Source organism: Zalophus californianus, chromosome 9 (assembly GCF_009762305.2).
Source record: "Zalophus californianus isolate mZalCal1 chromosome 9, mZalCal1.pri.v2, whole genome shotgun sequence".
NCBI lineage: Eukaryota > Metazoa > Chordata > Mammalia > Carnivora > Otariidae > Zalophus > Zalophus californianus.
In genome coordinates, this window is record NC_045603.1 from 18089921 (window position 1) to 18105355 (window position 15435).

Sequence of the window (15435 nt, forward strand, 5' to 3'; positions counted from 1 at the left end):
ATACAGGCAGCCCAATCATGTTCGCTTCCCTCTCGTTGGTTCTGCTCGCTGCTTGGCCTTTCGGGAAGGGTGAAGGACAAAAAGGGTGGATGGAGGCGCGCTCTGATGACGTAGGCTTTTGTCCGTCACGACTCTTCGATAGTGGGCGGATCGGAAGCTGAGAAGGTGAAGTCCATTGGGGGCGCTGTGTGGGTGGGACGGTTATGCTTATGAGGATTATCCAGGCCAGTCCACCTCAATTGTATCCCGATTAAGAACAGTGTTTTGCGTTGATTATCGGGTATCAATTATCAAGTGTGATTTTGGGCAAATAAGAGACTTTGGAGTCGGAAAACCTGGAAGTTGAGGTCACTGTGTTATCTTGCGCCTCAGTATCCTCATCTGTGAAATGAGGGTGACTGAAACTGCTTTGTAAAATGTAAAGCATTACGTAAACCTCTGTCTGCTTTAGTTTATGTAAACATTAACGTTTCAAGTGTATGATAGATGCCATTTAAGCACCATGTCTCCCTTATTACCTTACAGACTAGCTGCTCTATTTCTCAATGGCTCTTATATCTTTTTTTTGTTTCATTAGTTTTCAAGTTGTCACTGGTGTTTCAAGTTGTCACAGGGACTTCATTAAATAACTCTTAATGGAGGGGCGCCTGGGTGGCTCTGCCTTTGGTTCAGGTCATGGTTCAGGTCAGGGGAGTCTTCTTCTCCCTCTGCTCCTCCCCCCTGCTTGTGCTCTCTTTCTCTCACAAATAAATCGTCAAAGATAAATAAATAGATAGTTCTCCCCAGTTAGGCTGTTGTAACAAATGACTCCAAAATCTGGTTACTGGGGCGCTAGGTGCAAGAGCACCTGGCTCCGGGAGTCCCAAAGGGACCAGATTTGGTCACATAGCGCTGACAAAATCCAAAGGCAGGGAGAGGAATGGTGGTGAAACAATTTATTTCAGCGAGGTCGACACTGGGAAGACAGTAGACTGAGTCTCAAAGACTGTCTCAAAGCGCTGAAAATACTTCTAGGTTTATTTATTTATTTTATTTATTTATTTTTAAAAGATTTTTATTTATTTGACAGAGAGAGAGAGAGCGAGAGCAGGAACACAAGCAGGGGGAGTGGGAGAGGGAGAAGCAGGCCCCCCGCCGAGCAGGGAGCCCTATGTGGGACTCGATGCCAGGACCCTGGGATCATGACCTGAGCTGAAGGCAGACGCTTAACGACTGAGCCACCCAGGTGCCCCTTCTAGGTTTAAATAGGGGAAATGTGGAACAAAGCTCTGTGGGTAGGTGCAGGTGGGCAGTAAAGGTCAGGTTGATCATTGTCCTTAGCTTAATCATGCAAGGTCTTGCTGGCATCAGGGTAGTCCCTATTGCTTGAGGGGTACTTTCAGTTCCCAACATGGGATCCATTACCCACTGAGTCTTTAGCTGAATTAAGAGATAAACTGGAAAGAAAATTTTAGTCAATTAGAAAATACAGACTGTGGTCAAAATGGAGGTAGTTGAAGGGCTCTTTCAATCTCAGTGGTTTACAGCAACCAAGGTTTATTTCTCACTAATGTAACATGGACTGGGAACGAGTATGGCTCTGTGCTTCATGTGTCGTCTTCATTCGGGATCCGGGAAAGGGCTTTCATGAGTAAATATAGAATGATTAATATGTCTTATATCCATTGCTCAAATGAAACTTTAAATATTTTTAAACTTTTCAGAACTTTTATGGATGCTCTGTCCATTAGTAGGTACTACTCAGAACCTGACTCATGGTGGGTGTCCAGTGAATATTTGTTGAATGAATGAATGAACAACAGCCCATTCTCTTGCTCTGTGTCTCTCTCTGGTTTTTCTAACCACTCAGGACCACAGTCCAGAAAAGTTTTTTTTTAAGATTTTATTCATTTATTTTAGAGAGCGAGCATGTGTGGGGGGAGGGGCAGAGGGAGGAGAGTGAGAGACTCTCAAGCCGACTCCCACTGTGGAGCCTGACTTGGAGCTCCATCTCAGGACCCTGAGATCATGACCCGAGCAGAAATTAATAGACAGATGCTCAACCAACTGAGCCACCCAGGTGCCCCCAATCCAGAAAAGTTTTAAAGCCGGTGACTTACCTTGGTTATTTCAGAGAGAGAATTCTGGTGACTAAAAATGTGTGTAAAGAGCTGCAGACTTTTCTCAGGATGTTTTCACTCACGTGGAGTTACTGTGGGGTGCTATGCATGCTGGGCCTGCCAGCTCCATTCATTACCTGAGCTGGGGGCCTCTGCTCACTTCTGCCTTGCAAAAGGAAGAGTTTACTGGAAGAGGTGCTGGGGAGCAGGACATCAAACCTGGAAACAGTGAAGCGATTGTAGCAAAGAGGCTCCAATCCCATCAGTACCTTCCTCACCCTCTGAAGCTTAATCTGGAAGACAGACTTGTTCTGTTTGTGAGCCTTGCCTTTCAGAGCTTGGGGGAAGCCTAAGAGGAATGTTCTTCTCCTGTCTTTGCCAAATATGTCTCTACTTCAAAGAGACCTACTGTATGATAGGACAAGAACAAAAGGAGGGCAAGTCATTTCACCTTTCCCTCTTCCTCCCAATGCTTCCTCTCCCTTTTAAGAACCTAGTAAGCTTGCTTCCTTCTTAGCTAATGTTCTGTCAGTCAATTGCATCTTATTTTCAACAAGGCTTACTACTGGGTAGGGTTTTTCAAACTGCAGATTTTCACCCATAAGTGGGTCCTGAAATTTTTTTAAAAGACTTTATTTATTTATTTGAGAAGAGAGGGAGAGAGAGAGAAAGTGAGAGAGAGCATGAGAGGGGAGGGTTGGGTCAGAGGGAGAAGCAGACTCCCCCCTGAACAGGCAGCCCGATGTGGGACTCGATGCTGGGACTCCAGGATCGTGACCCGAGCCAAAGGCTGTTGCTTAACTGACTGAGCCACCTAGGCGCCTGGGTCCTGAAATTAGCATTAAGAAGAAATACAACAGGGGGCGCCTGGGTGGCTCAGTTGTTAAGCGTCTGCCTTCGGCTCAGGTCATGTTCCCAGGGTCCTGGGATCAAGCCCCACATCGGGCTCCCTGCTTGGCGGGAAGCCTGCTTCTCCCTCTCCTGTTCCCCCGCTTGTGTTCTGTCTCTCTCTGTCAAATAGAATCTTAAAAAAAAAAAAAAAAAAGAAAAGAAATACAACAGAATAAAGTGTCAAAGTGTTCATATATGATAAAGGTAAGTATTGTTTTACACATACACAGGTACATGTGTACAGATAGGCTCACAATCCTAGAAAAGTATTTCTTACTGTGAATCACGATCAAAAAAAGTTTGAAAAGTCATTATAATAGGGCTTATTCCCCCAAGTGAAAAGGAGCAAATGAGGACGGAGACCTGTGGTTCACACACTCTCCTGTATCAACTCAGCCCTTTATTATGGGTCTTTAATACTTAAGCAATATTTTGTAGAATGGGGGGGGGGGGTTTGTGGTGTCTCCTGGGGGGAATAGCTACGTGTTTCAAGCAAATGATTTAGAAAAAATCTGTGTGTCGGGCTTTAACGAACATTCATTTTAGGGGAGGATACAAAATTTTCTAGGTTTCAAAAGAGTTGTCTTAATCTTTTAAAAAATATTTATTTTAGAAAGAGAGCAAGCAGGGGGAGGGACAGAGAGAGACAATCCTTAAGCAGACTCCCCACTGAGTGCAGAGCCCAATGCTGGGCTCGATCCCAGGTCCCCGAGATCATGACTTGAGCTGAAATCAAGAGCCAGATGTTCAACCAACTGAGCCACCCAGATGCCCTGACTTCCCTTATTAAAATTGATGAGCCTTTGAACATTTTTTTTGCAGTTAATATTTAAACTTTTACTTACGTATTTTTAAAGTTTTTGAGTAAGTGATAAGGGCTTGTGCTGAGTTGAATTGTGTCTCCCAATTAATGTCCACTTGGTATCTGTGAATGTGGTCTTATTTGAAAATAGGGTCATAACAGATGTAATCAAGTCAAGATGAAGTCATAGTGGATTAAGGTGGGCCCTAAATGTAATGACTGATGTCCTTCTAAGAAGAGAGACCTGGTACACAGACATAGGACGCATTACTGATAGACTACAATATGAATAGGAGTTGGGCACTGCATAAAATGTGATTTGGGGTGCATGGCAGAAAACTCAAAAGATAGAAAAGACAATTTTTTTGTATAATGGAATCGAGTCTTACTAGTTTGTCATTTAACATCTTTTTAAGGAACCTAAACCATTTTTTAGCTGTGCTAAGCCAATATTTTGCAGTACTCATCTTACCTTAAAGATAGTCTCCTGAGACAAATCATAAGAGACTCTTAATCATAGGAAACAAACTGGGTTGTTGGAGGGGAGGTTGGTGGGGGGGATGGGGTAACTGGGAGATGGGCATTAAGGAGGGCATTTGATGTAATAAGAACTGGGTGTTATATGCAATTGATAAATCACTTAATTCTACCTCTGAAAGTAATAATACACCATATGTTAATTAAATTGAATTTAAGTAAAAATTAAAAAAAAGATGTTCTGAAATTTCTTGTTATGTATTCTATCTCAAGAATTAAAAAAAAAATAAGTACATGCTTTCTTCGTTTATAAGAATGTATAGTTTTAAAATAATCTTGGGGTGCCTGGCTCGCTCTGTTGGTGGAGCATGGAGCTCTTGATCTCGAGGTTGGTTGTGAGTTCGAGCCCCATGTCGGGTATAGAGATTACTTAAAAATAAAATCTTTAAAAAAATAAAGGGGCACCTGGGTGGCTCAGTCAGTTAAGTGTCTGCCTTCAGCTCCGGTCATGATTCCTGGGCCCTGCATCGGGCTTCCTGCTCAGTGGGCAGTCTCTTTCTCCCTCTCCCTCTCCCTCTCCCCCGGCTTGTGCTCCCTCTCTTGCTCACTGTCTGTCAGATAAATAAATAAAACCTTAAAAAAATAAAAATATTCTTAGAAAGAGTGTCATTATCCTAATATAAGTTAACTTATTTTCTGCATTTTTAGAAAATAGCCTCTGACCTTTAATATGTAATTTAATCAACATCTGCCATTTCCAACAGATATGCCAAGAATTTGATATATGTTTGAAATCTGATGTAGCTTTCACTTCTCAGATACAGGAAGGTAAGATACAGCAAACCAAGATCCCAAATTAGAAGTTATTTGTAATTTTCTGAGGTGTCTTTATAAATTAGTTTACCTCAGAGCTCCTTTCTAACATGAAACCCATGTTAACTAACATAACATAAATTAATGTGGTGTTCATGTGTTTTTAAATGCATGAATTAGGGGAGAGTATTGCAGAAATTAAGTAGAAATGAAGGTTTCTTTGTGGCGAGCTCAAGAAGTAGAAAGCTAGGGTGTTGGATGGAAAATCATCTCTGACACTGGCAGGCAGGACCAGTTTCATGGGGGTGTGACCTGGTGCACACCAAAAGCATGATCCATAAAAGAGGAAATTGAAAATTGGACTTTATTCAAAGTAGAAGCTTCTGCTCTTCAAAAGATTATTATTATTTTTTAGATTTTATTTATTTTTCAACAGAGAGAGAGGGAACGCAAGCAGGGGGAGTGGGAGAGGGAGAAGCAGGCTTCCCGCTGAGCAGGGAGCCCGATGCGGGACTCGATCCCAGGACCCTGGGATCATGACCTGAGCTGAAGGCAGACGCTTAACGACTGAGCCACCCAGGCGCCCTCTTCAAAAGATTATTAAGAAAAAGTAAAGCTATATACTGGGAGAACATATTTGCAGATCAAATCTATCTGATAAAAGACTTATCCATAATATATAAGGATGACTAAAATAGTTTAAAAAACAATAAAAACGGATGAAATATCTGAACAGATACTTCACCAAAGAAAATACAAGCATATAACAGGATTCCCAACATCATTAGTCATGAGACACTATTACTAACCTGTTAGAGTGCCTAAAATTAAAAAGACTAACCAGACCAGGTGTTGGAAGGGGATGGAGAGGAACTGGAGGTCTCAAAACTGCTGGTGGGAATGTTAAACTGTATATACCTATGCTGGAAAACAGCTTGGCAATTTCTTAAAAAGTTAAATATACACCTCTCTACTATATGCTGCAGCCATTCTACTCCTAGGAAAGTATTCAATGGAAGTGGAAGCGTGTGTTCACAGGCTTGTAGGGGAGTCTTTTTGGTATACTTTACTGTTCATAACAGCATTATTTCTCTAAGTCCCAAACTAGAAACAACCAAAATGCCCACCAAAGGTGAATGGATACACCAGTTGTGTTATAATTATACTAAGCAATAAAAAAGTGAAGGACTGATACATGCAACCAACCAAAGGAATGAATCTCAGAATAATTGTGCTGCATGAAATAAGCCAGACAAAGACGGTACATACTGTATGGTATGATTCCATTTACATAAAATTCTAGAAAATGCAAATTTATCTATGGTGACAGAAAGCAGACAGAAAGCAGACCCAGAGGAGACAATATGGGAGCAATTAGAAAGAGGCACAGAGAAATTTTGGGTATGATGGATATGTTAATCATTTTGCTTGTAGTAATGGTTACACAGGTGTACACGTCAAACCTCATCAATTTGTATATTTTAAATACGTCATTTATGTCAAATATACCTCCATGAAAGTGTTTAAAAGGTGAGTGTATCATGATTCATGTTATACATACAACCATAACCCTTCAGAATTTAGTCATGAGTTAACTTTTTCTCAACAAAAATCAATCCATAGTCATAGCACAATCTAAATACGCATAGATTAAACAACGTCGACTTCAGTTTTCCTTTATTCCAGTAGGGAACAGCAGTGTGAGTGTGCCTGTTTCAGGTCTCCAAGGACGCCCTGCACGAGGACGGAGAGTGCTTTAACTTCACTCTCCGGAGGCTGACCCTCATCTAAGCACTGGTCGTAGTGCCAGTCTCCACCCGCTGCTAAAAGAGGGTAAACGCAAGCAATTTCCGCGGGCGTGTGAAGGACCACCCGAGGCAAGAATCCTGCCAGCTCGGAGCCCGAGATTCGATATCTGCCAGGGAAGTCCGCCCACAGGGAGAGTAAAGAGCGCAACAAGTGCCTGGGGCTGGGAAAGCCCTGGGAATTGGGGGAGGCGGGGGAAAGAAGAAAGAAACAAAAATAGACAAGGGCTCCGGCCGCAAGTCCCACGTCGGCCCGGGTCACGTGCCCACACTGCCCGGCTTTCTGGTCCGGCGGGGCCCCTAGGCCCTGTGCTTTCGGTTCCGCCGGCTGGCTGTCCGATGCCACCCCGGCCTCGCACTTCCGCTCGCCCTCTGACCCGCGGCCGAAAGCCGGTGCATTCTGCGGTAAAGTCTCTCGGGGCGCGCCTTTAGGGCCGGTGGGGAGTGCGCTGTGCAGTTTCTCTCCTTCTAGTTTGAAGAGGCGCGGGGAAGCCACTGGGTGTCGGCCTTCCGGTTGCTGCGCAGGAGCTGCCTTTAAGTTGCGCAGGCCCAGCCCCCGCACTAAGAGCCCAGTGGAGGCTGAAAGCTGCTCGCGGGCGTGGGAGGGGCGTCGGGCCCCTCGGCGCCCTCGCGTCACCAATGAGCCCACGCGGCGCGGGGTGGGAGACAACCCGGGGTCCTCACCCCACCCCACCGCTGCTGTGTGGCCTGTTGCCCGGCACGCTTTCGTCCCGATCTGGGAGCCATCTAACACTGCCCGCCTTTCCTCCCCGTGCAGACCCCCAACCATGCCCGCGGGCGTGTCCTGGGCCACGTATCTGAAAATGTTCGCTGCCAGCCTCCTGACCATGTGCGCCGGGGCCGAAGCGGTGCACAGGTACTACCGGCCGGACCTGGTGAGTGCAGGAGGGTCCATCGTTCCTGGCCCCTGGGCCATTCCGTTTTCCTCCCAGCAGCGGAAACGTCTTAAAATTAGAAGCACATCTGCCCTGAGCCTAAAGCCTGATGATGGCATTCCGTTGCGTTCAGAGCAATGCATGGCCTGTTCTTACACGGGTCTTACACAGCCAGTCACCTGCCTGCCACTGGCCTTGATCTTCTACCATTTATCTCTCGTTCTCACTCTTGCAGCCAGTACCGGTTTCCTTGCTGTTTCTCACACTCATCAAGCCCGTCTCCACCTTCAAGGCCATGCTTTTTCTCATCTTGGAGTGCTTTTCTCCCAGATCTTGGGTTGGTTTCCTACTTCAAAATGTCAAGTCTCTGCTCAAATATCTCCTCCAGCAGTGAGGATCCTTGGGGCAGCTCCTAAAGGATCCCTCCTTGTGCTGTTCTGTCTCAGTCCTTTGTTTCCTGGGAGGACTTGTCACAACTTGCAAGTATTTTATTCCTTTTGCCTATTTACTTGTTCTTTGTTTCCTTCACCAGAATGTAATCTCTGGTTGGTGTATACTTGCAGACTTTTACTGTTGTTGAGATACACACACACACAGCGGACAGGGTGTTTTTCCCCACGGAAATAGGGAGTTCATATACACATATCTCTGTAACTTGTTTGTTTTGGTTAACATCTGTATAAATAGACACATGTTTATATCAACAGCCTTTTTTCTTTTATTCCAGTTCCCATCACTGATTTTTTTAGAAAGTCATTTTCACTTCAAAATGAGAATTGTGCTGTGAAGCATATCTCTTAGCTCCCTACCTCTCCTGTGACCCCGACCCCAAACCCCACATTCTTTCCTAAACTGTTTTATTTCTTTAGAATTAATTAGTTGTTAGATGAAAGAGTTAAATGAACCAGATCAAGGTGTTTGAACTTCAGGCATTGAAAAGCTATAGAAGTTTTCTGATGTGAGTGAAATTATGCCGGAATAATCTTGCAGTTTTGTTGTTGTTGTTGTTGTTAAAGATTTTTTTATTTATTTGAGAGAGAGAGCAAGAGAGCACAAGCAGGGGGAGGAGTGGCAGGGAGAGGGAGAAGCAGGCTCCCCACTGAGCAGGGAGCCCGATGTGGGGCTCGATCCCAGGACCCTGGGGATCATCACCCAAGCTGAAGGCAGACTCTTAACTGGCTGAGCCACTCAGGCTCAGCTCAAATATTTGTCCCTAATCTTGCATTTTTATATAAAATAATCTGAGTAAAGATTTTATTTCAACAATCTTATGAGCTTATAAGGGTCCTGAGCAAAGTCTGTTGATTTATTCATTCAGCACAGTTTTTTGCCTGCCTTTTTATAATGAGGGTCACTCCATAGGGTTGTAAGAAATAAGGAGGGGATTACGATGTGGTCCCTTTCCTCAGGACCTCAGTGTAAGCTGATAGCTGATCTAGATCTATATCTAGAAATAGATATGCCTCTGGGGACACTTGGGTGGCTCAGTCAATTAAGTGGCTGCCTTTGGCTCAGGTCATGATCCCAGGGTCCTGGGATCGAGCCCCATTGGGCTTCTTGCTCAGCGGGGAGCCTGCTTCTCCCTCTGCCTGCTGCTCTCCCTGCTTGTGCTCTCTCTCTCGCTCTGACAAATAAAATCTTAAAAAAACAAGAAATAGATATGCCTCTGAATCATGAACAGTTCCACTTGGATGTGCAGTGAGCATGTTCAAGACTGAGCCCCTGGTCTTCCTCCAACAGACCTGCGCTTCTTGAAGCCTTGCCTGTCACAGTGGATGGTGACTCCATCATTCTTGTTCAGGCCAAAGCCTAGGAGTCCCGTTTAACTCCTCTCTCATACTACACATAATGGCAAATCCCACTGGCTTGATCTGAAAACTACATTCTGAATCTCACTACTTTTCACCACGTCCATTGCTACTACCCAGTTCAAGCCACTGTCAGGTACGTCTCACCTCAGTTTCTGTGATGGCTCCCTGACCTGTTTCTGTCTTCCATCCAGCCTTGCTCCCCTGCAGTCTCTTCTCGACAAAGCCACTGTCCTCTTTTTATGCTTGAGTCAGGTCATGTTGTTCTGCTCAGAACTTTGCAGGGATTGTGCATCTCTGCACCCCCGTTTTCCCTCTGTCCTCGTCTCTTCGTAACCTCTTGTTGACTACCTTATAGCAGCTGTGCTGACCACCTTGCTTTTCCTTGGACATAAGGGCACATTTCTGCCTTAGGTCCTCTGCATTTGTGGTTCCTTCCGCCTGAAACACTCCTAGATATCTGCATGGCTGGTTTTCTCATCCTCCTTCATGTCTTTGTTCAGACGTCACCTTTTCAGACAATAAACACGTAAGAAAATGCTCAGCATCACTAGCCATCAGAGAAATGCAAATCAAAACCACAATAAGATACCATTTTATCACCACTATAATGGCTATAATTAAAAACCCAAACAGCTCATGACAAGTGTCTGAGGATGTAGAGAAATTGGAACCCTCATACAATGCTGCTAGGAATGTAAAATGGTGCAGCTGCCTTGGAAAACAGTCTGGCCGTTCCTCAAACAGTTCAACATAGAGTCATAGGACTGAACGATTCCACATCTTGGTTTATACCCAAGAGAAATGAAAACGTAGGTCCACACATTCTTCTTGTACACGGTTCATTTAAATGGAATCTACATGTGGTCTTTTGTGACTAGTTTCTTTCACTTTGCATGTTTTCAGGGTTTGCCCCATATTGTCAAATGTATCTGTACTTCATTTCCTTTTAGGACAGAATAATATTCCATCGTAAGAATAGCGGGGCTCGATCCCCGGGTCCCCGGGATCATGACCTGAGCCGAAGGCAGATGCTTAACTGACTGAGCCACCCAGGCGCCCCAGGCACTTACTGTTTTTGAACAGTAATGAACTGATTTGAAATCAATTCAAAACGAATTGATTCCTGATACTTGTTTTCTGTGCCAGGCACATGGTAGAGACTCAGTAAATAGTGCAGGAATGAATTTCAAATTGTGGAAAGCTTCATTAAGATTTGTGATCTGTCAATTAATATTGATATAAACTCTCCCTCTGTGAGTTCTGTAATACTAGAGACACGCCTGGATAATAGAGTCATGTAAATATAGGGTTAGAAAGGAACTGGGATGGGCCACAGGCTCTCATAATAAGGTTTTATCATTGAGTACACAGGGACTTTTTGTTCTTTTTTTTTTAACTTTTTACTTTCAGGTCATACCGAATTACAGTCTAAGAAAGCACTGGCATCTGTTTGTTTTGTTTTTTTGATAGACAATACCTGAAATTCCACCAAAGCCTGGAGAACTCAAAACTGAGCTTTTGGGACTGAAAGAGAGACAACATGAACCTCAAATTTCTCAACAATAGAAACCTCAAAATACTTAACTCTGCCAAGAACTCCGTGAATAATATTATAAGTATTAAATATATATTTTTAAAGTTTATTGAGTCAAACTGGTTGTCTTTAAGCATGTAATGCAATGCTAACTGCAAGAGGTGCCCAGGTGTTAACTGACGCATTGAGATTTAATTATGGATTGACCAGTGTTTCTTGAAAACTGCCAACGTTTATATCATCAGCTTATTGAATGTATTTGAATAGATACTTAGTCTTGGATATCATGTGATAAAGAAAAGTGTTTCCTGCCCTTATAATTCTGGTTTATTTCTCTGAATAAGCTTGACTATCATGACAAATAGGAATTATAAATTAACTATGATAAAATTGTCACTGACAATGAAAGCTTATGGTGTGTAGTTAATAGTTCTCTAAAATTGCAAAGTGTTATTTGTACTAAACTGTGAATTAAGTTGAAATATTTGAAGTTTGAAGTTCTTTTGGAATTGTGTACTTAACAAAATTATAGCAGATGTCACCTGGACTGTCACAAGTTCTTTATCCCCAAATTTGAGAAACCATATTACCATGTAGTTATTCTTCCTTTTTTTTTTTTTTAAGATTTTATTTATTTACTCCCTGGAGAGAGAGACAGGTAGTGACAGAGATAGCGAGAGAGAGCACAAATAGGGAGGAGAGGGAGAAGCAGGTTCCTGCTGAACAGGGAGCCCGACGCGGGGCTCAATTCCAGGACCCTGGGATCATGACCTGAGCTGAAGGCAGATGCTTAACGACTGAGCCACCCAGGCACCACTCATGTAGTTTTTCTATATTTTAAAATAATTGAAAAGCTTAAATGAGCTTTCTTATGGGGCGAATTGTGTCATCTCCCCAAAGATGTTGAAGTCCTAACTCCCAGTACCTGTTAATGTGATCTTATTTGGAAGTAGAGTCCTGTAAATGTAACAAAGTTAAGATGGGGTCATTAGGGTGGGTCCCTAATCCAGTTCATATGACTGATGTCTTTATAAGAGGAAAATGCCATGTAAAGACAAACACACAGGGTAGAGTGCCATGTGACAACACATCAAAAACTGGAGTGATGTAAGCCAGGGATGCCAGGGATGGAGAGCCACCACCAGAAGCCAGAAAGAGGCACGGAGGGAATTCTAGCCAGAGACTCAAAGCATGGTCCTGCTGACACCTGGATTTTAGATTTCTGCCCTCCAGAACTCTTGAGAGAATACATTTCTGTTGTTTGAGGCCGTCCAGTTAGTGGTACTTTGTTATGGCAGCCCTAGGAAACTAATACAAATATTTCAACTCTTCCTCTGAGTCTGTAAATAAAGGACAAAAGTAATTTATAGAGCAGTTGGCTATTTAGGGCAATTTTTCCAAAAGAAGTTTTTCAGAATTCTGCATTCTTAAGGATAACATCTAGGCTTGCTTCTTAGCCAGTTAGCAAATTGCTACATCACATAAATCTTTGGGGTCATTGTTGAAATCTTAAATCCTGAAGTGCAAACAAAATGTTTTTGTTTTACTTTCCATAGTAAGTACCCTTTTCACTTTAATGGTATAAAGCAACTAACTGAAATGGTTTATTTCCAGTCTATATACAAGCTCTTTTCTGCTGCCATATTATTTGGTACCTTATCAAATTCTTCTACACGTGAAGAGGATTTGTATTTCTGTGATGATGAATGAGCAGTGGCCCACTCCAGGGAAAGGTCTGGAGAACAGAGTTTTGAGTTGAGACTGGTTGTTTTCTGATATTTACAGTGACCTTGTGCATGAGACTTACTTTCTCTGGATCAAATTTCATAACTGCCATTAATTGAATACTTTTTCTTCTTTCTTAAAGATTATTTGAGAGAGGAAGAGAGCGAGCACAAGCACAGTGGGGAGGGGCAGAGGGAGAGGGAGAGAGAGTCCCAAGCAGACTCTGTGCTGGGCATGTAGCCTGACACGGGGTCCAATCCCAGGACCCTGAGATCACAAGCTGAGTTGAAACCAAGAGTTGTCACTTAACCGACTGAGCCACCCAGGGGCCCCTGAATACTTTAAAAAAAAATTTTTTTTTTTAAGGATTTTTATTTATTTATTTGAGAGAGAGAAACAGCATGAGAGGGGAGAGGGTCAGAGGGAGAAGCAGGCTCCCCCCTGAGCCGGGAGCCTGATGTGGGACTTGATCCCAGGATTCCGGATCATGACCTGAGCCGAAGGCAGTCGCTTAACCAACTGAGCCACTCAGGCGCCCCTGAATACTTTTTTTTCTTAAAAAATTCTATACTTTACAAATGGTGAATCTTGCCACAGCCAATTGGAAGGGTTTTTATATCAGACTGGAAGAAATTTGACAATTTTTTTTTTTTTTAGTTGAAGGAATTAAAAAATGGTTTCCAAAACTCAAACTCAGTAATTCTACCTTTGGTGCCTCGCTCCTTCAAATAATATATATTCCCAAAGGTTTCAGGAAGGATACCTGATTTCGTACAAATCAATAATAAAATCGTTTTTTTAACTCTGGGCTAGTTTCATCAATTGAATTTACTAGGTGCAGTTTTTTTTTTTCTCGGCTAAACGAACATTTACAAATTCTACTTCTACACTAATTGTATATGAACACAAAACTGGTGAACTTTGATAATGCATTTTGTAGCTATCAGTGAGGAGACCCCCTCCCATCACTTTCCAGAATAAAGGGCTGGGGGCATTGCTCACCCTTCAGAGGAAGAAAGGATCTCTCAGGATCTCTCGGCCCCTTGGGGCCAGTTTGTGCACAGTGGGAGGTCCCTCATGCCCTGGGTGAATGCAGTGGACCATACTTTAAAGGCACTCCCCCTCCCCACCCCATACTTTTCATTTACTAGTACAGAGTGACTGGTCTGGCTGTTGAGAGAAAAACTGATGATTTGAATCAACCTCTCCTACAAGACAATGGCTTTATGAAGGCAGAAAGCTGATTTTCTAGCTATTAAAAATGTACTGAAAAAGTACCATCATTTCAGTAAGTGCTGATTCTAATGATTCTAAGTGACTTTTACCAGGGTATCCTTTTTTGACGTTGACCCTTATTTGAAAAATATGCATTGTGGTGGCCATGGAAATGCATTAATAGATTCCCTGAGGAAAGGCACTGGATGCTTCTCACTGAGCAGCCTTCAGTTGTCTTGCTTCTGCAGGGATTTTATCAGCAAGAGAGTGGCCTTGCTCAAAGCCACACCTCCTGCCATTCAGCACAGTTCTTGAGAGGCCTGTTTTAGCTCAGTTCCCTCTGGGTTAGACTGAGGCTCTTTGAACCTGCATTGCTTCTCACCTCCCTCTACTCCATCCCATTTCCTTCCTTCCTTCCACAGGTGCTGGTCTAAGGGCATTCCTTAAAAACATCCTGTATACTAAACTCCATTTTAGTGCTTCTTGGAGAACCAAATCTGTGACTGACAAACCAAAAATTAAAAGTAGTAATAGATTATTCTTTAATAAAGCTGTGGGGAAAAAACCCAAGATAGACCAGTTGCAAGGTGTTTGGTCATTAAATTAGGTCAAACAGTGGTTGTGCAGGATGTATATGACATAGCTGTTTTTACCCAAAACTGAGGGGGTAGGATGCTCTTTAAGCTTCCTGTTGGAAACAGTCTCAGAATTTGAATGCTGAGGAGCAAGTTTCAGATGCTATTAATTTAATGCTATCTGATGGCTTTAATTTCTATACAACAGTCTTTATTAAAAATGGTAATTTATGGTGGCCAAAAAATTGGAAACAAATATGACTAATAGCTAATAGTGTTGTATCATGAAGCTATGTCTTAACTACAGCATGTTTCCCTATGACTGAGCTCCCATTTTCTTTCTTATAAAAAGAAACAGATTTTTAAAATCAAGTAATCAGACTTCAGAGTGATTATTGCAGACTAACCCTAGAAAAATAGCTTGGGGCCAGGAGTAGGATACATACAACAAACAAAAGAAGCCCAGAAAGGGTCCTAAACTACCTGGAACATCTAGTCCCTAACAGAACTTTATAGCACATAAAGTTGGTTTCCATCGTTTTCTCACACACACGATCTCTGAATATACAGCTGAGGTTTTCTCTCCCTAGCCAGTTAAAAAATAGACTACCATTTCAGATGGCTATCAATTAGCGAAATTAGAGACAACTGTTTCTTCCATAAATAATACATTTCAAGAGAAATTAAATGATTGCTTGATGAGGATCATCACTCAGTATCTAGTTATCTGCTGTAGGATTATGGGTATTTTGAACAGCCTTATTTTGGAGTAACTCTAGATTTACAGGAAAA

The 15435-nt window shown here is 42.8% G+C and overlaps 1 protein-coding gene across 3 annotated transcripts; it reads left to right on the forward strand.

Moving 5' to 3' along the window:
• Positions 1–44: 44 nt before the first annotated feature.
• C9H12orf73 (chromosome 9 C12orf73 homolog) lies at positions 45–11612 on the forward strand. 3 transcript variants are annotated; one of them, XM_027593923.1, is made up of 3 exons: positions 45–165; positions 7666–7783; positions 11065–11612. In XM_027593923.1, exons 2-3 carry the CDS (start codon positions 7676–7678, stop codon positions 11158–11160), a joined length of 204 nt encoding a protein of 67 aa, XP_027449724.1. In that variant the 5' UTR covers positions 45–165; positions 7666–7675; the 3' UTR covers positions 11161–11612. The 3 variants fall into 3 exon arrangements, with proteins under 3 accessions (XP_027449724.1, XP_027449722.1, XP_027449723.1); XM_027593921.2 differs by lacking the exon at positions 45–165 and adding an exon at positions 6763–7292; XM_027593922.2 differs by lacking the exon at positions 45–165 and having other exon boundaries at positions 7314–7783.
• The last annotated feature ends 3823 nt before the right edge of the window (positions 11613–15435 follow it).